The 19947-nt window shown below is 38.6% G+C and overlaps 1 protein-coding gene across 6 annotated transcripts in view; it reads left to right on the top strand.

The window, feature by feature from the left end:
• The window catches only part of foxo (forkhead box, sub-group O), a 37984-nt gene that overhangs the window by 16489 nt on the left and 1548 nt on the right, over positions 1 to 19947 (top strand). For 5 of the 6 annotated variants that reach the window (XM_017145836.3, XM_017145835.3, XM_070216419.1 and 2 more), the window contains exons 5-10: positions 10570 to 10862; positions 11618 to 11845; positions 12090 to 12285; positions 12910 to 13084; positions 13197 to 13321; positions 13455 to 14114. In XM_017145836.3, coding sequence (XP_017001325.2) covers positions 10570 to 10862; positions 11618 to 11845; positions 12090 to 12285; positions 12910 to 13084; positions 13197 to 13321; positions 13455 to 13847 — 1410 coding nt within the window. In that variant the 3' untranslated portion in view covers positions 13848 to 14114. The remainder of the gene's footprint in view (positions 1 to 10569; positions 10863 to 11617; positions 11846 to 12089; positions 12286 to 12909; positions 13085 to 13196; positions 13322 to 13454; positions 14115 to 19947) is intronic. The other variant, XM_017145838.3, reaches the window with a different exon arrangement.

Here is a 19947-nt window from a genome sequence, read left to right as displayed (position 1 = left end):
GCCTCCAACTAGAAGAACTCAAAATGCGCATTACTCACTCTCTGTCATTCAATTGACCAGTGCAAGCTCTTCAAATAGGTTGAAACAATATAAATATGCAATAAACTAGGCAAAGTAACGGCATTCATTAATATGGTGTATATAGAAAAGTCACGTCTTGCGTAATCAATTTGACACTTGACTGTGGTGCACTTGTGCATCCCCCACCCCCTTAGTTTTTTCTTATTTTTCCCATATTTTCCCCTAACCTTTTCACGCTTGTTTAGTCTCGCATCAAGTATACGCATTGTGGGTCTGTTTGTGTTTTATATTTTGTTTTTTCGCGGCGCATTTTATTTGGTGTAAAGTGCATACGAGTGAAAAATCAAAACAATAACAAACGTTTAATGATTACTTAAAAATTTGATTTGGCAGGGGCGTTGAAATGAAACGTGCAAATACTGGAAATAATCAAATTTAGCCCAAAAATTCAAAACCAAATGGCACTTTGGCGATTCGAGAATGAGAACGAGAATGCGAGCAAGAACGAGATCAGCACTCTAAGATTGCCGATTGCCGAGCACATAATATTCGTTTATAAATAAGCATTAACCTTGCTCGCACCAGACCATGCCGAGCTATTTGGCGTATTTATTTCTATTATTTGCATGCAACTCTCAGTCGGTGTGGCCCCACTTACTGTACCGCACCGGCAACACATACTGCGTAGTACTAATTTGCCTTGCCGGCCAGCACACGCCCCCTTTTTTTTGTAGTGTTTTTTACTTGATTTTTTTTTACCCTGCTGATAGCGACGGAGGCGACACGGAAGCAGCCGCGCCCTCGCTTTTCGTCACCATAGTTTGTTCTCTAAACAAAGGGGCTCGAACTTACAGCTTTATAAACCCTTCTGGCCATAATATACCCATTACTTAGCATTCTAACGCGTAAAACGGTTATTCGATTGGATCGTTCAATTTATTACCTAATATATTTCTCGATTTAATGGCATTTATATAACATCTTAATGGATCGGGGCAGCGTAGAAATGTCCGCTATCGTAAAATTAAAGCCGCGAGAATTTATTCTTGAATAACTTGCTGCCTAACTGCGCAATAATAATTTCTAATATTTAATTGCGTTCACATAATATTTTAATACATTCCTTGTTTACAAATATCTTGTTTTCAATCTTACTTCTTGAGACATTTTTATATTTGGTCTCAAAATGTGTATAGTTTCCAGCCTCAACTGGAATGATTTATGTCAGGCTCTAAAAAAAATATTGCCGACAAATATTGTCTTACCTCGTTTTATACAGCAGGTCGTTACATTCGTTAGTGATTTATCTCAGGGCATACCAAATATTTCCGATATTGCCAACAAACTTCCTGAGATACGAGGTCCTAAAACATGGCCTCGTCATAAAAAAACGCTCGCAAATCATCGGCCAATCATGGGTATAGATGAGCGTCTGGCCTGTCTAGATTGTAATTGTGGTGCTATTAATTATGCTGCACTTACAACGCGCACTCGGCTTTTCGTTGTGTGAGGTTAGTGTGCAGTGCAATTCACTGAGCGTTTTTACTGCGCCACGCCGGCATTTGTTGTACTAATTAACACCACCACCATCGCCGCCGCAGCCACAAATTTGCCTCCGGGTTGTAAAATTCGAAAATACTCACATAGCCCACATGCAAATATGTATCTCTATGGACGAATTTTATGCTTTTTGCTTAGAATTTTACGATTCGAGCACGAACCAGTCGGAATGCAAGTGGCAGTCGGGCATGGCCGTAGACAAAGTCTGGCATTGCAAAGTGTCTGGCCATGGGATCTATGTAGTTTGTAGTATGTAGTAAACTCCGATCCTCGGGCCTATAAACCCCCTTCTTCCCATCGAGATCTTTATAGTCTCGTGGAAGGAGAATACAAACATTTTATGCCACACTTTCTGGTTTCTGCTGCGCTGCCTACAAATTATGACTTTTGAGAATATACAATTAATGCATATATACAACTTATTAATATTTTTCGGACCGCTCTCGGCATATAAATATCAAAGTTTGTCATTTTAATGAACTTCTTTGTTTGCCCGTTTCTATTATTATTACTGGTGTATATATAATCGAATGAGAATAAATACTGCAAGCCAATCGAGGCAGCGCAAATCAAACTGGTTCCGACTCAAAGCCAAACAAAAAATGGAAAGAAAAAAAAAACAAAATTGAAATTGCAAATTATTTATTGAGAAATTATCTCATGTGGGGCCGGGGCCCCATAAAAAAACGCCACTCGTCGTCTGACTTTGCCAGCGCAGAAGCCAGAGTCCAGTCTCTGGGCCTCAATAAATATGCAATAATCATAAGAAATAAGCCATAAAGTCAACCAAACTGATGAGGTTGGCCCGCTGCTCCACACTTCGTTTCTTACTGAATGACCAAACGCGATAAAAGTGAAACAAAAGGCTACAAAAAAGTAGATCTAAGAATGTGATGGCTGCTGCCAGTGATCGAGTTCGTGATGCCCTGGAAAATAAATGAGATAAAATAAAAACTGCACAGAGAGAATTTTTCATGAACGGTGCACTTAAATTGAGAATTTTCTACTCAAAATAAAACCAAGTACTCACTTAAAGTACAAAATACTTACTTTCAGTACCAATTTTTTAAATAAAATACCTTGGAATTGAATCTTTTTAGAGATTTTTTTCTCAAAAAACGGGGACAAATAAGAGAGAAACAACATGGTGAATATTTTGTTTATTGCAAAGCTGGAAGGTTTTTCATAATTTACGTACCTCTTTTTATCTTCGAGAACAACTAAAGAAATCCTTTTACTTAGCCACCGTGATGACCTAACCAGAGATAATAAAATCATAATATTTTTTCCTACTTTAAAACTTTTCCTGCCAACGAAGAAGACTGCAGGCTGGTGGGCGTGTCGAAGACCAGGGAAGCCCACGATGACAACTCCAAATCCCATTGATTGTCGCTCAAAGACCACTTGCTCAAGTTCCGCCCACATTTATCACTCGATTTAGGGATGGGGCCGACTATTCATGTCCAGTTAATGGCCAAAAAGGGGGACGGGGAATCGGAATCGGAAGGAAGGAAGCAAACTAATGAGGCGGCCACACTAGATCGTAAATAAAGTTTGGTGCAAATTGTTTGCTCCGCTTCCTTGGGGTCAAGGAAATATTCGGCTTAAAGCGGTTGGGTAATGGAAATCGTTATTTAATTTGTTGCGCGACTCTTTAAGCCTCGACTGCCCCGAAATCCGCACACATAATCAATCAGGAAAACTAAGTATTATCAACCAGCCACAAGGGCTTTCCATGTTCTCCTTCTCTTTTTTTCGTACTTAATGAGTCTCACTGAGCTTCATAAACTTGGGCGGAAAATGGCCAGCAGCAGACAAACACATTTATGAACTTGGCTCCAATTTTCGTTGCATACATTTTTGGGGCAATGTCCTCGCCGCCCGCACTAAGTAACCAAACACGCACACTCACTTACTATATACAGATATATAGAAATTGCACATCATTTGGCCCGATTTCGCTGGCGGAGTGCAATTGCTAAAGTTTGTGTTGGTCTTTTGTTAGTTTCTAGCTTCGGTTAGAGCTCAATAGCTTCTACTTCAAACTACACTATCGAATAGAAGGGAGTATTTTTATGAAAGATTAAATTGAAGAGTTTTAAGTTTTTATTTAACTTTTTAAATATTTATTTAATATTATCAAGATATTTTTAATCTTCATTATAAGATTTAGAATATCTTAAAATATTAAATAAATTTATAAAGCCAAGCTAAATTTAAATAATAACTTTAAATATTTGTAGGTTTTTGTATGTTACTCATATCGTTAAAACTTAAATATGATCAAATATTATACCTTGTATTAAATTTATTTGTTCTAAAGAAGAGTGTTTCTTAGTCAGTCTCTGTATTGAAATTCAGTTCCTAAATTCATTTCTTTTATATTCTTTGTGTTTGCGAATAAAACGCGACACTTGTGGACTGCTTATAAAAAGCTCTTCTAAAGCAGACAGTCACTTTGGGTCCTTTGGAGTGAGTTCTTCTGCACAAGGATTTTCCGTTTAAAGTTGCTCAGGTGAAATTGAATCGAAATGCCACAGGAAGGCCGTGTATATATTTTTTGTCATTTGATTTCCGTTTCCGTTTTGGCTTGCAGGCGCCAACGTGTCCTGCGATTAATCGTCTTTGGCGGCTTTGTCACAGAATCCTTTTCCATATGATTCCCTCTTTCCTTTCACCCACTAGCTTTCATAAAACTTTGCCAAAAAAGACAAGAATAAGTAAACCCCAAAAACGAAATCGAAACAGACGAAACTGAGATGTAGAAAGAGAAAACTTTTGCCATTCCATATCATATCATCACATCGTCATTGCGATGATAATGCCGCCTGTTTTATGTGCCTACACATATCTTTACAATATTTGCAAAGTACGCGGGGTTTGGGCTTATATCAGTTGCTAGGTCTCCCTGTTTGTCCCAAGTCTATTGCTCTTTTATTTAGTTTGGCAGAGTTTGAAATTCTTTTTGTTTGTCTGCTGTTGCCTTGCAAATGTGTTTTTGATATAGAAACTGTTTAAATATTGATTTTAGATGGACTTTAAAGGGGTCAACTGAAAACTTTAAATTTCCGTTTTTCTTTCCTACCATTTCTTATAGCCATTTAATAAGTTTAGCTTATATAAGACTAAAAAGTGTCATTTGATTCGAATTTGGGGCCTTATTTGATCGATGGTCGCAGCAGTGTTCTACTTTTCATATCCCGCAGCGATTGAGAACATCAAATGTTCACTTGGTCTAGGTCATTACTGTGTCATTATCTAATCAATTACAGGTGAGGCCATTAGGCTCTATCAATTTCGATGATTGGATTGCGTCTGGCCACACTTAAATTCCCAGCACACGCGCCAGAAATCACTCGGAACCCAATCAATACAACGATCGTGATACGTTTGCCAAATGGTTTTCTAAATCGCTTGCCATTTAATGGCAACTGTCAATGATCTTTCGGGGTAAACAATTGTCGAATATCGTCTGTTGCCATCTTGGTAAGCTGAAATTGTTTAAACAATTAATTAGTCTTGGGTAAACAGATTGCAGACACTCCTGAGACCCGAGACCGGAGATCGGAGATCAGAGACCAGAGCCACAACCAGATCCCCATCATCATAAATTTTCTCTGCCCGATTTGTTTAGTCTTTGGCCCACTCTGAAACAAAAGTGTTTACAAATTGCCCAGTCGAACCAAATGTTTTGCTCAAACAATTAAGGCAGCAAAAAAGTCTGAAACCAAACTTACTGGTCTGTATCTAGATACCTTTTTATACGCGGTTATTGCAGAGTTCAAGGCTATATGGGAAAAAATGTATGATATGATATGTATAGGATATTCTTATTGAATGAACCTTTGGTTTTCCTGATTCATCAGATTTACTGCATATTTTCCGCCCACTCAAAGTGATTGTTACAGATCCCAACACCTCTGCAAATCAATAAAATCGAAACGGTTTCCGCAGTATTTTGTATTTAGCATTTTTATTGGGTAATGCAGTCATCCATGTCATTGCGTTAAATTTCTTGGAACGGGTAAATTAATCAAAGATTTTACTTGATTTTTGTTTTATTTTTTCTTTTAGGGTATCTTTAAGTTGACACTCTAAACCATTTATCGTTCTCACTGGTTTTTGCCTTATTTTTTGGTATTAAATTTTAACTGCTCAACCTGGTCGCCAGCAATTAGCCGAATGAATGGGGGAAGTGGGTGGTGAGGTGGTAGTAACCTGTTTGCAGGGAACCGAACATTCAGCTAGAGAGAGAGTGTCGTTTCAAAAATTTATATCTCAATTTCACATCTAAATGCGAATAATCTTTTTTCATTTTTTTTTTCTATGCCGTTGTGTGTGTGTGTTGTGTCCATTGAGTGCTATGGGTTCATTTGATTTGTGTGTGAGAATCGCTGCAGCTGTTTGGCATTGGGGCGCGATGCCCCCAACCTTCTCTGACTTTTTTCAGAGACTAACCGTTTACCATAAGCCGATATAGATCTAGCTCTTTTTTCGCATTTTTTGTTTGATATTTTCGGTTATTCTTTTAACCACAAAACATTTGAGGAGCGGTGTTGCAATAGAACAAAATAATAGAGATTAGGTGATGAGTTAAGGATACAAATAGGTTTTCTGGTGATTTTAAAAGGTTGTTTTCTACTTGATAGGTATAAATTTAACCATAAGAAATACTTAAAAAAAAAGGAATTATTTAAACAAATTTATTTCTTCGAGATTTTTACCTTTAAGCTAACATCCTCGAACCTTCTCGAAATCCACTTGTTCGAAAATATTTCCAGCGACCCAGTTAGCGCCACATGTCGCGATTCCGCCGCTTCATAAGTCCCTCAAATGGCCCAATGAAATATGCATATTTGATACGAGATGACAGCGTATCATGGGATACGATGAGCAGGGGGGTTGTCCTCGGGCAGGGGAGGCCAAGAGCCAAGACTGATAAAGCCTCAAGTCACCCCAGAGCGCAAAATTGGAATGCTCTTTGTATGGGAAAGGCTGATTTAATATATTTTAGTGCTCCCCCTGCCTCCTCCGTGCTTCCTTCGCCTATCTCCCCCCCAATTACTCATATAAATTATAAAGAAATGAATCAGAGCCCTAGATTCCACACCCATAAATAAAAGTTTTGCTGTAATAATTGTAATTGGTCAACGGGAAAACTTTAACTACGTTTTCCACCCATCGATTTTGGGTCACTAGTACCAGAATTTCCTGGCAACTCAATTTGGTTTAGTTCCATGTGATTCACGCTCGATGCACATTAATTGTACACAATAAGGATCCACATATCCTTGACTACGAATGGCAAAAACCCAGAGAAATGTATGAAATTTCCATTTCTGCGTTTTTGCTCATTTAGCGCTCCAAGTGAATTCAATGGAAGCCCAGTTTTTCCGATTGCTTTTCCTGCGTTTGCCATGGATGCGAATTGTGGAGCGAGTAGATGAGGTGACCTACATACATGTGCACTGGGAAAAAATATAGTAAAAATAATTACATATGATTTTATTTAGAAACTATAAATGTTCTCACCTAAAATATAAATTGGACTAGAAAATTTGTAAGATGTGAATACTAGTTTTTGTTCTTTATTTGTATTTTTTCTCAGTGCAATCCATATTTCCATAGTACATAATGCAGCTCCTTGGTAACCACTATATGGTCTGTATATCTGGTCGGCATGTGGTCGCTGTCGCCGAATCGCGCATATATCTCTCTCGATTTAATAGGCCCAATTAGTTAGATGAATTGAGAATGTTCTCAATGCTCTCGCGTTCTTTAGGCTTTTTTCTCCGGCCGAGATTTAAGTTTATGAATATTCAATGAAGTGTGTGCCATAAATTATTAATGCCATTTGTTTGCATTTCGCCTTGATTTAATGGCCTTGAGCAAGTGAGCCAAAAGCACACCCCTCTTTGGGTTTTTTTCTTTAAGATTTCGCGAAGCTTTAAAGTGTATTTTATTCAGCATAAACTAAGTGATTTTATGGAAAACTCTTAAGACCATGTGACATACGCAATAGACATCTGCATGAATAACAAAAAATACATATTCGAATTGACAATGTTCGAAATGAGTTGAATGTGTTGGAATGTGTAGGGAAACTGGCTTGAATAAATAAGTGTACTGACGTAAAATTCAGTCGAACCAGAAATGGTGATGGAAAACGAATCGAGTAAATGAGTACACGAACAACTCAGACGAATTTATTCGAATCCATTCGAGTTCTTACATGACGTCATAAGGGCAAAATGGAAAATTAAATTTGTTTTGAAATACATACATAAATAATTGGCTTTATGTCTTTTTTTTTAAATTACAAATCTACCTTTAGTTTTAGCTCGCCACTGAATCCAACCATGCCATTTTTATATTTAAATCCTAAGAATTCGCGGACCAAGGAGGAGAAGTATAAAATAGTGTAGTGAAGAGGCAGAAAGGAATGGTCTTCCTTCTACCGCAAATCCTAAGAATTCGCGGACCAAGGAGGAGAAGTACAAAATAGTGTAGTGAAGAGGCAGAATGGAATGGTCTTCCTTGGACCGCAACTTCTTAAGAATTTATCTAACAAACTCCAGGATGACTATACTAAGAAGTCTCGGTCCAAGGAAGACCATTCCTTTCTTTATCTGTGGCGATAGAGGCGGATCTTTTGGTTCTGAGATATGTTCATAAAACTAATTTTTTTTCCATATTTTTTTTTTATTCTCGTGGATTTTTGCATGTGTTTTGAGTTTAAACTAAGGGGAGCTTGGTAATTTCGAAAATAAGAAATCACAAAAATACTTATTTATAGACATACATATATGTATATCAAAACAAATTTAATTTTCTATTTTGCCCTTATGACGTCATATAAGAAAATCGAGTGGATTCGAATAACTCGAATGATTTCAGCCTATTCAAATATGACATTCTGTTTTTCGTTATCACTCGTTTAACTCTAGGCCTTTTCTGTCATACTCTATACGGACCAAGATGCAATCCATTCTAGTCATAGTGTGCTGAGCATTTACTCAACTCTATTCTATTCGAATGGAATCATTTCAAAGCCTGTTTGATTCCAGTCATGCAGATGTCTAATACGCAATTTGGAAACCACTTTAAATTATTCTTAGATAATTCATTAATTTGTGTCTTTACACATTTTTTAATTTATATTAGATAAGACAATTTAGTTCACCTCCCAATAATCCTTTCCTCTTTAATTCTCATACATATTTCGCTTTCCATACCAAAAATAATTTCTCATTACTCACCCACCCACACAACCGAAGGCATCCCGTTCCTGGGCGGAAGTTGGTTGGATAATTCCGCAATCTGGCCATTAGCATAATCAGAACGTTTGCCAAGAAAATGAAAATGTTTGAACACGACAAGGGAAGAAGCGACTCAGACGTCGGCAGCGCACTTAAACATTTAAATAAAAATGATAACTTTATGCGAAGGGGGTAAAATTAGATGTGTGGGGGCCAAACCAAAAATGTCATTACAGGACTAACTGGACGACAGACGCAACAGAGGCAGCTTCCACTGACGCCAAGTAAAAGTTTTCGCCCAAATAAAAAGGAAGGAAAAATGCGAAAATAGTAAAGCAAATCCAGAAAAGTATTAGAAAGTCCATGGGGTCGGGGGCTGTTGCTCCTGTCTGCGAACAGGTTTCGTCGTCAGGCGGGCGTCGAGCGACAGACAGAGCCCAAAACCACCCCATCCGCCTCCTAATTCCCTGCCACCCACTCACATGTCCTGGCAACGGTGATAAATGGCGCCAATGTGCCGCCTGAAGTCGCGACGCGTCGCAATCGCTTTTTCGGTGCCTTTCCACGGGGATGCGCGGAGTGTCTCCACAAAGAAAAATTAGAAAATTACTATCTAATGTCTTTGATACAATTTGGACATTATATAATTTTTTTTCGTATAAAGTATGAACAAGTTTGTTTGATTAAATAAACCATGAGAATGTCAACAGTTTAAAACAAAACACTTAAGGTAACATGTTTATAAATATTTTTGAAATCAAATCAAAGTAAATAATTGTACTGAAATATTACTAAATATTTTAGGAAATATTTTGAAAATATTTAAAAAATTAAAAAGGAACGTAAATAATTTTAAAGAAGCTCAACTTAATATTGACAAAAGTCTGAAAACTTTGTAAGAAATGATTTAGAAAGTTGTAAGGGTTTCAGACTAATAAGGCTTATTTTGATTTTTATGAAATATTCACATAACCTTTTCTCTTTGTGTGTGTGAGTTTTAGGTGGGTGGAATCTGCGGCAAGTTGCCTTTTACAGTTAGTTTAGTTTGTAATGCTCCATTTAGCCTGGCTGCCAATGTAACCCATCCAGATTTTTTCCCTGATACCAATACCTTTACCAAAAAATAAAAGAAAAACCAGCTGATGACAAATCCACACTAAACGTGTTTGATTCTATTTGTTTCTGGCATTTCGCATTTTCTTTTTTTTCCTGCACCCGATGACATGTAATTGTCGTTGGGACTGTTCTCCTTTTTCCTCTTTTTTTTCACCTAGACAGGATTGGGAGTTATTTAATGGTGGATTGAGTTCGGTGTGTAGACGATTGTCGATTCGCTGTCATTACGCTGCTTACACGCGGTTATTTATGACAATTGTTGGAAAATATGAATTGACAGCGACGACGGCGACAGGCGACGAGGTCTAGTGAAGACATCTTCCAATTAGAGAGTGGAGAATCTATGTGTGTGCGCCTTCGTTCTGGTTCTGCGGGCCATAAAAATGTCGACAGACAATTGAATGGCACAAGCCCCGGCGAAAGGAAACGCAGCTTTGTCCTTCCACCCAAGCAATTGCTTACAAATCGTTACATCAGCGCAATGAGCAAAGTCTCGGGGATTTGCAAATTTTGCAATTCTTTTATTTTACTTTATTCTATTCCATATTTTTTCTCCAAAAAGAATATACTTTTCTAAATGCGTCTCCTTCGAATCCCTGGCATCTCGTTACAGAACTCCATACGTCACAATCTGTCGCTGCACAACCGCTTTATGAGGGTTCAGAACGAGGGCACCGGCAAGTCCTCCTGGTGGATGCTGAACCCCGAGGCCAAGCCCGGCAAGTCGGTGCGACGCCGTGCCGCCTCCATGGAGACGTCGCGCTACGAGAAGCGCCGCGGCAGGGCCAAGAAGCGGGTGGAGGCACTGCGCCAGGCGGGCGTTGTGGGCCTAAACGATGCCACGCCCTCGCCGAGCAGCAGCGTCAGCGAGGGGCTGGACCATTTCCCCGAGAGTCCGCTCCACAGGTAACTATCAACTGCGATGCGATATATTCAATAGCCTATTAGAGTATTTAACTTTCTTAAACTAGTTAATTGCTTAGCCTTTTATTATTTCTAAGTGCCTTACTTAGACTTTAAAGAAAGTCCGTATATTTGTTAAATGAAAAATGAGTGCCCTTCTTACCTTAAAGAAAGTCCGTATATTTATTAGCTTTTTTTCTTAAGAAAACATTTTAAAAAACCCTTTTTAATCAAGAAAAAAAATGTTAAAAAAAAATCAGTTGGTTGATTCTTAGGTGTCTCCTAACTGAGAGAAAAATCTAGATAACTCGTAAACTTTTAAATAAAACTTAGAGAGCTATTTAAAATATATTTTTCCTTATAAAAAGATTCTGGAATCAACCGCTTTTATTCAAAATTAAGTATAGAAAGCTATAGCATGTTTTCATTTGTAGATTTTAAAGGTTTTAAATTTTTTTAGATATAAACTTAAGATATATAATTAATTAATTGCCTAAGCTAAAGCTTTTAGAGCATGACTTCAACTTTTTTTTTTTTAGAGATTATTTATCAATCAGTGCTGAAGCTTCACTTGTGTGATTGATTGGCCTGTTTGTAGAGTTCTTAATCTCATTTCACTCGTCCCCCGACTTAATAGTCTTGTCTCTTACAATTAATTTACATTTTTATTTGTGTAAGTTATTTTATTCGATTTTTATTTATTGGTTTTCTTCCTGTTTTTTTTCTATTTATTTTTATCTGCGATGATGATGATGAAGTGGCGGTGGCTTCCAGTTGTCGCCCGACTTCCGGCAGCGCGCCTCATCCAATGCCAGTTCCTGCGGACGCCTGAGTCCCATTAGGGCGCAGGATCTCGAGCCCGATTGGGGATTCCCCGTCGACTACCAGAACACGACGATGACGCAGGCCCACGCCCAGGCCCTCGAGGAGCTGACGGGTTCGATAGCGGACGAGCTGACGCTGTGCACCCAGCAGCAGCAGCAAGGGTCAGTTCTCGATGGCTGTTCTTATAATTTGTTTTTCGTATACCTGCCCATAAATGTCGAAGCCCCAACCTGTTATGTTGTTTTTGATATCATTTATTGCATGCCAAAAAACGAAAAACAATAACCTAACTAGCTTGAGCTTTGCATGTTTCGATGATATTGGATTGTCTCGATATGAAAGCAGATCTATAAAGTCACCTTCTCTTCTCGTTCTTGCCACCCAACGATCGTACGGCTGGAGCAGGTTCAGTGCCGCCTCGGGACTCCCCTCGCAGCCCCCGCCCCCGCCCTACCAGCCGCCGCAGCATCAGCAGGCGCAGCAGCAGCAGTCGCCCTACGCCCTCAACGGCCCCGCCCCCGGCTACAATACGCTGCAGCCGCAGTCGCAGTGCCTGCTGCACCGATCGCTCAACTGCAGCTGCCTGCACAATGCAAGAGATGTGAGTTAGTTAGGGTATTAAAAGTAATAGTTCCCAAAAGAAAATATTCGAGAAAATAGCCAAAACTAAATAATTTCATAAGACGATCGTAAATATGATTAATATTATAATATTATCTTTAAGATTAATTAATTTCCTATATAAAAATGTTTAGCTTTTAGATTTTAGAATTTAAATGATTAAAATCGTATAAGTTTAGTTAAAAGGTATAATGTTCCTAAACTTATATGATTCATATAAGTGGGTCGAAATCCATAATCAAAACCGATTAGGGGAGTCGTAAATCATGGCTTAGATAAAGATTTGTAATATTATATTTTCATTTATTTCCATATTCATTGTGTGGTTTTTTTCCACCAATAATATGCATAAATCATATTTAACTAGGTTATCACAAACTATAAACCAAATTTAGACATTAAAAATGGTTTGATTAATAAATCTATTTCAACTTGATATTGATTTGGGATCAAGAAAGTTACAAAAAATATATGTTTGCTATAAAAATAAATACATAATTTTAAGTAATTATAATAGTTATAGTAATTATAAATTTGTTAATATTTTTTTTTTAATTGTTCGCACTTTATTTATTTTTATTTATTTTTATTCTGAACTTTGCAGGGTCTCTCGCCAAACTCAGTAACCACTACAATGTCGCCCGCCTATCCAAACAGCGAGCCCTCCTCGGACTCCCTGAACACGTACAGCAACGTGGTACTCGATGGTCCCGCGGACACTGCCGCCTTGTTGGTGCAACAACAGCAGCAGCAGCAACAACTGTCCGCCAACTTGGAAGGTAATGAATGCCAATCGATGCTCCTAACTTCTTATCTATACCTCTATCCTGCTTATCTTCCCTCTAACCGTCTGCCGTCTGAAACTCCACCTATCTCGATGCGATATGTTAGATAATAACTGCGCCTCTACTTTGATAGGACAATGCCTGGAGGTGCTGAACAACGAGGCACAGCCGATAGACGAATTTAATCTGGAGAACTTTCCCGTGGGGAATCTGGAGTGCAATGTCGAGGAGGTAAGTTGGGTGGGAAAGAGTTATTAATTAAAAATAATTACGTTAGGTAAATAAATAGTAAATACTTTGTATTCATATAATTTTTAAATATTTTAAAAATATCTAAGATGATAATTTTTCTGTTTTCCAACAGCTGCTGCAGCAGGAGATGAGTTATGGCGGTCTGTTGGACATTAACATCCCGCTGGCCACCGTTAATACGAACTTGGTCAACAGCAGCAGTGCGCCCCTAAGCATCAGCAACCTCAGCAACCTAAGCAGCAACTCCGGCAGCAGTCTCAGTCTAAATCAGCTGCAGGCCCAGCTGCAACAGCAACAGCAGCAGCAGCAACAACAGCAGCAACTGCAGCAGCAGCAGCAGCAACAGCAACATCAGCAGCACCAGCAACAGTTGCTCCTGAATAACAACAACAACAGCAGCAGCAGCCTGGAATTGGCAACACAAGCGGCTAGCACAAATCTGAATGCCCGGGTGCAATACTCGCAGCCCAGTGTGGTGACCTCGCCACCCTCGTGGGTCCACTAGACAAAGATAATGGTCCGTGATCCCGATGCCAGGGCAGGACGATCTTTAGTCGGTAGTCATCGTCGTTGTGTGTGTGCGTGTGTGTTGTTTGTGTCGCCAATGGAACGCTTTAAACGCTAATTCTAAGAAAAATAGTGTAAAGAGTTGTAAGCAGCCGCAGATGGATGGGAAACTGGAAACGGATACGGAATCGGTTATGCAGCAGCTGCAGGATCAGTGAGCAGTAAGCAGGAGCCGCAGCTGGACCGCCACTAAAAAGTTTACAAAGTAAGTTGAGAAACAAGAAAATATAGAATACAAATATTTATAAAATATTAGAAGTGCTGCTTAAATATTTATTTATTTATTAATGATACTTAAGAACTAAAAACAAAAAAATCTACAAAAGTGAAGAAAAAAAATAGTTAATAGTTAACATTTCTTACAATAAAATTTCTTAAAAAAATATTTAAAAAATACTTATGTTTCTGAAATATTAAAAGCGTTGCATAAATATTTATGTTTTGTAGTAGTAATATTTAAATCATTTTTGGTTAAATACTAAGATAATTTAATTTAATGTACGGGGTAGACATTAGTTCCATTTAAAGGTAATAATATCCTAAATGTCCTGCAAAATATCAGTTAGTTTCTACTGTTTATCGCAACGGTCGCTTTCAATTAACATTATCAGCCCTAAAAGCCATTCAATTTGACAGCATAAATTATGTTAATAATGTCATTTCACGGCGAACATTTTATGAATATGTAAAATATGCGAAAAAGTGTCTCAGACCGGAACCACTCCCCCATTCATTGGGAGATTTTCAGTTTCCTTTCCCGTTTCATTTTTTTTTAAACTGCGATTTCGTGTCCTGTTTATATACAAATCGTCTTCACTTGACTTCACTTCCAACCATGAATCTTTTATGGACATTCTCTTCGAGCGTTTCTTTTCTTTGGCCGTGGAATTTGTACTTATTATGTGTTTCTTTTTTATTCCGCTGCTACTTGAGGGCAATTACACGCGTTCAATTATCATAATACATTGTCAAGAGAGCAACAAACAAGTAAGGTAGAAAAAAAGAAAGGCGGAAGAGGAATTGCTTTAAGTCCTTTTCAATTTGAGCGCTTTTAAAGTGAGAGGTTGCCGCGCGCGGAGCTCACTCAAATTATGGCAAATTAAGTCAATTTACCTAAGCCATAAAATATGTAAGAGCCACTTTGCTACCTTGGCAGGCCAGGCAGGACGAAGGATACGTGGTGGTCCGGTGGCCAAGTGTCCTTTCCCGCTTTTCCGCGCTAATTTGACTGGCCAAGCATGGCGAAGCCAAGGGAAAATAGCCCGAAGGCATCTCAAACCGCGGCGCAAATTCGTCAAGGCAACTCCCCCGATTCGCCCGTGTCCCTTTTGGAGCCCAGGACGCTAGTCGTCGTCCGAAAGCAAATGCTGAAAAATTAATTACGTCCTTAGGGTGACTTATGCATGCCACTGATATCTGACCCAACTCCCGAGCCCGTCGATTTCTCTGCTCACCTGAGGGCCACGTGGGCCAGGTGGGTGGTGGGTGGTTGAGTGGGTGCGGATCAAATCAAGCGTGTTAAACGCTGCTAATATTGAAAAATTACGATGACTTGGCAGGTGGTATTTCTGGTGGGTGAGGTTGTTTAATGACAGAGATTTAAGATTGAAATATTCCACAGGGTTTGATTGAAATTTTCGATGCCAAATAATGTTCTATCAAAAACATTTGTACGTAAAATATTTTAATTGATATACGAAAATAATATATTTATTACGAACATCCTTATTACTAAACTTTTCTCACTTAAAATATGTAAGTCAGTTTAGTTCAAGGAATTATATTATTTCCCTTTTTTTTCAATATATAAATTCATGTGATCTTGTAACCATATTGTTCATCTATAAATGTTTAAATAATATTTTACAAATATTTTAAATCCCCCACATTCGAAAAGACTTTATCTGGCATCTCAATTACTCCGAAAGTGATCCAGAAATTTGTGATTCCACTTAACATTCCTCCGGCTTTCTTCCTTTTTTTATTTCAATGTCACGACTGGCGACTGTCACCGCGCATTTTTGCTTTGTGCCAAACTTCATCGGGCAAAAAAAAAAGTCCTTCCGGAAAAGGGTTGGGGGGAAAACCTTTGTCCTGCGCGTACCCACACACAAATTGAATTCCACACTAAGTTTTGCTGTAAGCCAACAATTAGAAAACAGCAAAGCGACCAGAAAAAACGAAATACCAATGGGAAAGAAAGAAGGACCAAGTTGCGAGAGGACCAAGTTGTAACTTTGTCAAGTTTGGCGCCAATCGCATGACGTGCTAATAAAATAAAATTGCCAACTTGGTGAGGGGGGCGGGAAAAAAGTAGAAGAAATGATTTCGAAATTTATGCCAAGTGCAAACTTTTGTGTTTGCCGGGGGTTTTCTTCGCCGCCTCCGCTTCATTTGAGTGAATAATTTGAATTGCATCAGCAGAAGCAGCGGATTTCCATTTCCATTTCTTTCACTTTTCATAATTCACCCAACTGACAGTAGCTAGAAATTCTTTTCTTATTATGCTAATTCCTTAAAGTTGCCTGCAAGGGCAACGCTTCCCCCGGTAGGCATATTGCATGTTTCATAAAAAATATTGTATAAAAATAATGTAACTTTAAGCCAGGACTGGTCCCCTTATTAGCCAGGACCGACACATGCCACTCAATAAGTTGCCGCAACATCTGCCCAGGAGCTTGACTATAAAACGCTGAAATGTTGTAAAATGAGATGGGGAATTTAAGCGAAGAGCAGGGGGCAAAATCACATCATCGTCCGCAGATTGACTGACTTGACACATAATAAAGTCACACTCAAATTATGGCTGCAGATGGTGTTGCCACCGTGGGGCATGCTCCCAATCGTCTGTTTTTTATATACACTTTAAAAATTAGAAATTATTAAAAATATATCAAAATTATAATTTCAAAACTTTAATTAAGTTTTGATTCCAAGTTTTTTCCATATTTTAAAATTAACAATTAACCTTATTTAAATCCTTTTTTAAGGTTTATGAGTTGTTAGTTAACTTTATAATTATACTTATAATATATTAATAACCAATTTAAATAGTTTGGTGTAACAGATTTTGGCTGTAGTTTGATTCTGAAATTTTAGTTTTAAACTTTACAGAAAAAAGTAGAAAATTTAAAGGGCAAGAGTTTTATCGTTACTTAAACATTAAGCTCTCATCAATGTTTTTTTTTCCAGTGCATATTTAACGGGGGTGCAGGTTGGTTGCCCTAGTGAAACCGCGCGTGAAACACAAAGGCATTTTCAGGCAATTTATTAGTTGACAAAAAAAGGGAAACAAAAAAAAGCAAAGGAGCAGAAAAATGGGGAAAAAATGTGCGGCTTCGTTGCCGCGGCCTATGGTTCATGGAGGCTTGGCAACCAGATTCCAGATTCGAGGGCCAACAGCCACAGGACCTTCAACGGGACAGCCACAACTTTCGCTTAGGTGTTGAAACTTGTCCGCAACTCGCTGAATTATTCAGAGAGCGCAAACTTTTTTCCGGCTCACATTTGATTAAATTTTAATGCCAGTGCATCATTAATAAATTCCCAGCGGGGGCAGCCAAAGCGGGAAGTTTGAATAAATTGAATTAGCGACAGGATTTGTCCGGCGGGAGCCAATCCCCGCAGATTGTTTGACAAACTTTGGACAGGTTTGGCCTGGCCGGCTCGAACAAAAGTGTCAGAACTAATTGTCCAAGTGGTGGCGCAAAAAGGTGGAAGAAAATTCCGCCCCATCTTCATCGGCATTCAAATGAAAATTTCATTATCCTGGCGGCAGCGGGAAATCAATTTGTCAGCATGGGGAAACGAATGTGCTCTCCTCGCGACATCATAATACAAATTGTCAGCAATTTAATAACATTTAAGCTGCCAACGGCGGCCACAATGATAAGCGAGGCCAGACACACACATACATACGCACACAAGGACCTGTTCGGAAAGGTCCTTGTGCCAACAAACCGCATTTACACTCACTTAACTCAACACGACGCGGAGGTCGCTTTCCGTGGCTTTTTAACCCCGGCCCGGAGCAGGGAAAACAATTGCCAGGAAGCAAAGGGAAAACTGAAAACGGCTTGTGTACAAGCTGCTTAAGGTCCTTAAGGACCCTCACACACACACACACACTGGCACGCACGTTCAAACAAATAAAGCTCTGCGAGAGGTTTAAACACTTGTTGCATGGACAAAGGATAATGACGTGACAGGAGCTAGCACTCACACAGGAACTCCCACAATCACACGCACCTTGGCATACACAAAAAAATATTTCCCAGTAATTTTAAAAGAATTTTTCAGTGAATTACAAAGCCAGTATTTATGATTTTAACATTCATAAATTGTATTAAAGAGAACATTTTTTCTAATTTAATTTTTAATTTAAATTTTAAAAACTAGAAAATGTCAATAAATCGTAGACAGATTTTTAATTTCATATTTTTCTAAAAATCAAAAAAAACAAGAAGGGAAGCTACCTTCGGCCAGCCGAAGCTTATATACCCTTGTAGATTAAAGAATGCTTACTCGGTGCAGTTCCAGGGATCCAGATTCAGCGTTTCTATTTATTTAAATTTAGTTTTTAAGTAGTCAAGAATCAAAGCGCCTACTACAAAGTTACAATGAATTTTCTTATATTTGTTTGAATATTCCTATGGGAGCCTTAAGATATAGTGGTCCGATCCGGCTCGCTCCGACATATGTACTACCTGCAATAGAAAGAAGACTTTCGGGAAAGTTTCATCGCGATAGCTTTAAAACTGAGAGACTAGTTCGCATAAAAACGGACAGACGGACATGGCTAGATGGACTCGGCTATTGGTGCTGATCAAGAATATATATACTTTATGTGGTCGGAAACGTCTCCTTCACTGCGTTGCAAACATCTGACTGAAATTATAATACTCTTTACAAGGGTATAAAAATTCTTAAACTTTGACACACAAAGTATACACCCAGAAAAATGATGGACAACATTTTAGGTCATGCATAGCCTAAAACATTTTAAATGGACTAAAAGTTCCTTTTTAGGTCATGTACTGCCTAAAAATTTAAATTTTTGGTATATTTGCCCTACTATTTAGGTCCCGTATAGCCTAATATTTTAGGTCATCGTGGGCCTTAAAATTAATGCATATTACCTAAATAAATTTGCACGGAACTCTGATACCGTTCTAGAGACGCTATAATTCCCAACCAGTTATAGCGCGGCTTGCATGGTAACCCACTTCGATCGTTGAATAAAACAGCGATTTCACTGCTGAACAGTGAAGCCTCTTCGCTTGTTTTTGTGTGTTGGAATAATGACGACTTCTTGAAGACTAAGCCGACATTGACCTCGAGTTATAAATTTCTCTGTACTTACTTTATAATATGAAACATTTTTCAGTACAAATTTTTAGGCCAAAGAAAGCCTAAAATTTTGGATAGGGGTTTTCTCATATTTTAAGGCAGCCAATTACCTAAAATATAGGCCAAAAATGACCCCATTTTAGGCCATTAATGGCCTAACATTTTAGGTCATACAATCCTAAATTTTAGGCCATTCAAGGACTTAGCTCCAGTTTCAGGCCAATTTTACCTAAATTCTAGGCCATTTTTTGACATTTTAGGTCATTTTTTTTTCTGGGTGTAAAAAATGTAGGTATTACTATCAGAAAAAACATTTTCTTTTCATTTTTTAAGCTTAACTTAATTCTAAAGAATATTTTTTTTCTGTGTAAGTAATAAAGCAAACAGACAACGCGTTTTGTAATAAACTGCAAGGCAGCCAGAAGGAATGGAGCAGCCGGAAGACCCGGAAAAGGGCAAAGACGGCAAGGACACCTGGTGGCCTCTTGTTCTTGTCCTGCCAATCCGTCCGTGAAAGGCACTGCAAATATGCTTCGGGGGGGAAGGGTGGTGGCATCTAATCACATGCCCTGGCATACAGTCACTCAATCACACACAGTCACATACAAAAATTTAATGCCTCCGAGGAGTGGCGACCATAAAGCGCTCATAAGTAGGCTTCACACTCCCTTTTGGTCCTTCGAGCCGAG

This window comes from Drosophila takahashii, chromosome 3R, assembly GCF_030179915.1.
Source record: "Drosophila takahashii strain IR98-3 E-12201 chromosome 3R, DtakHiC1v2, whole genome shotgun sequence".
Taxonomy (NCBI): domain Eukaryota; kingdom Metazoa; phylum Arthropoda; class Insecta; order Diptera; family Drosophilidae; genus Drosophila; species Drosophila takahashii.
The sequence above is the reverse complement of the archived record's forward strand: the minus strand, read 5'-3'. Positions and strand labels throughout refer to the sequence as shown.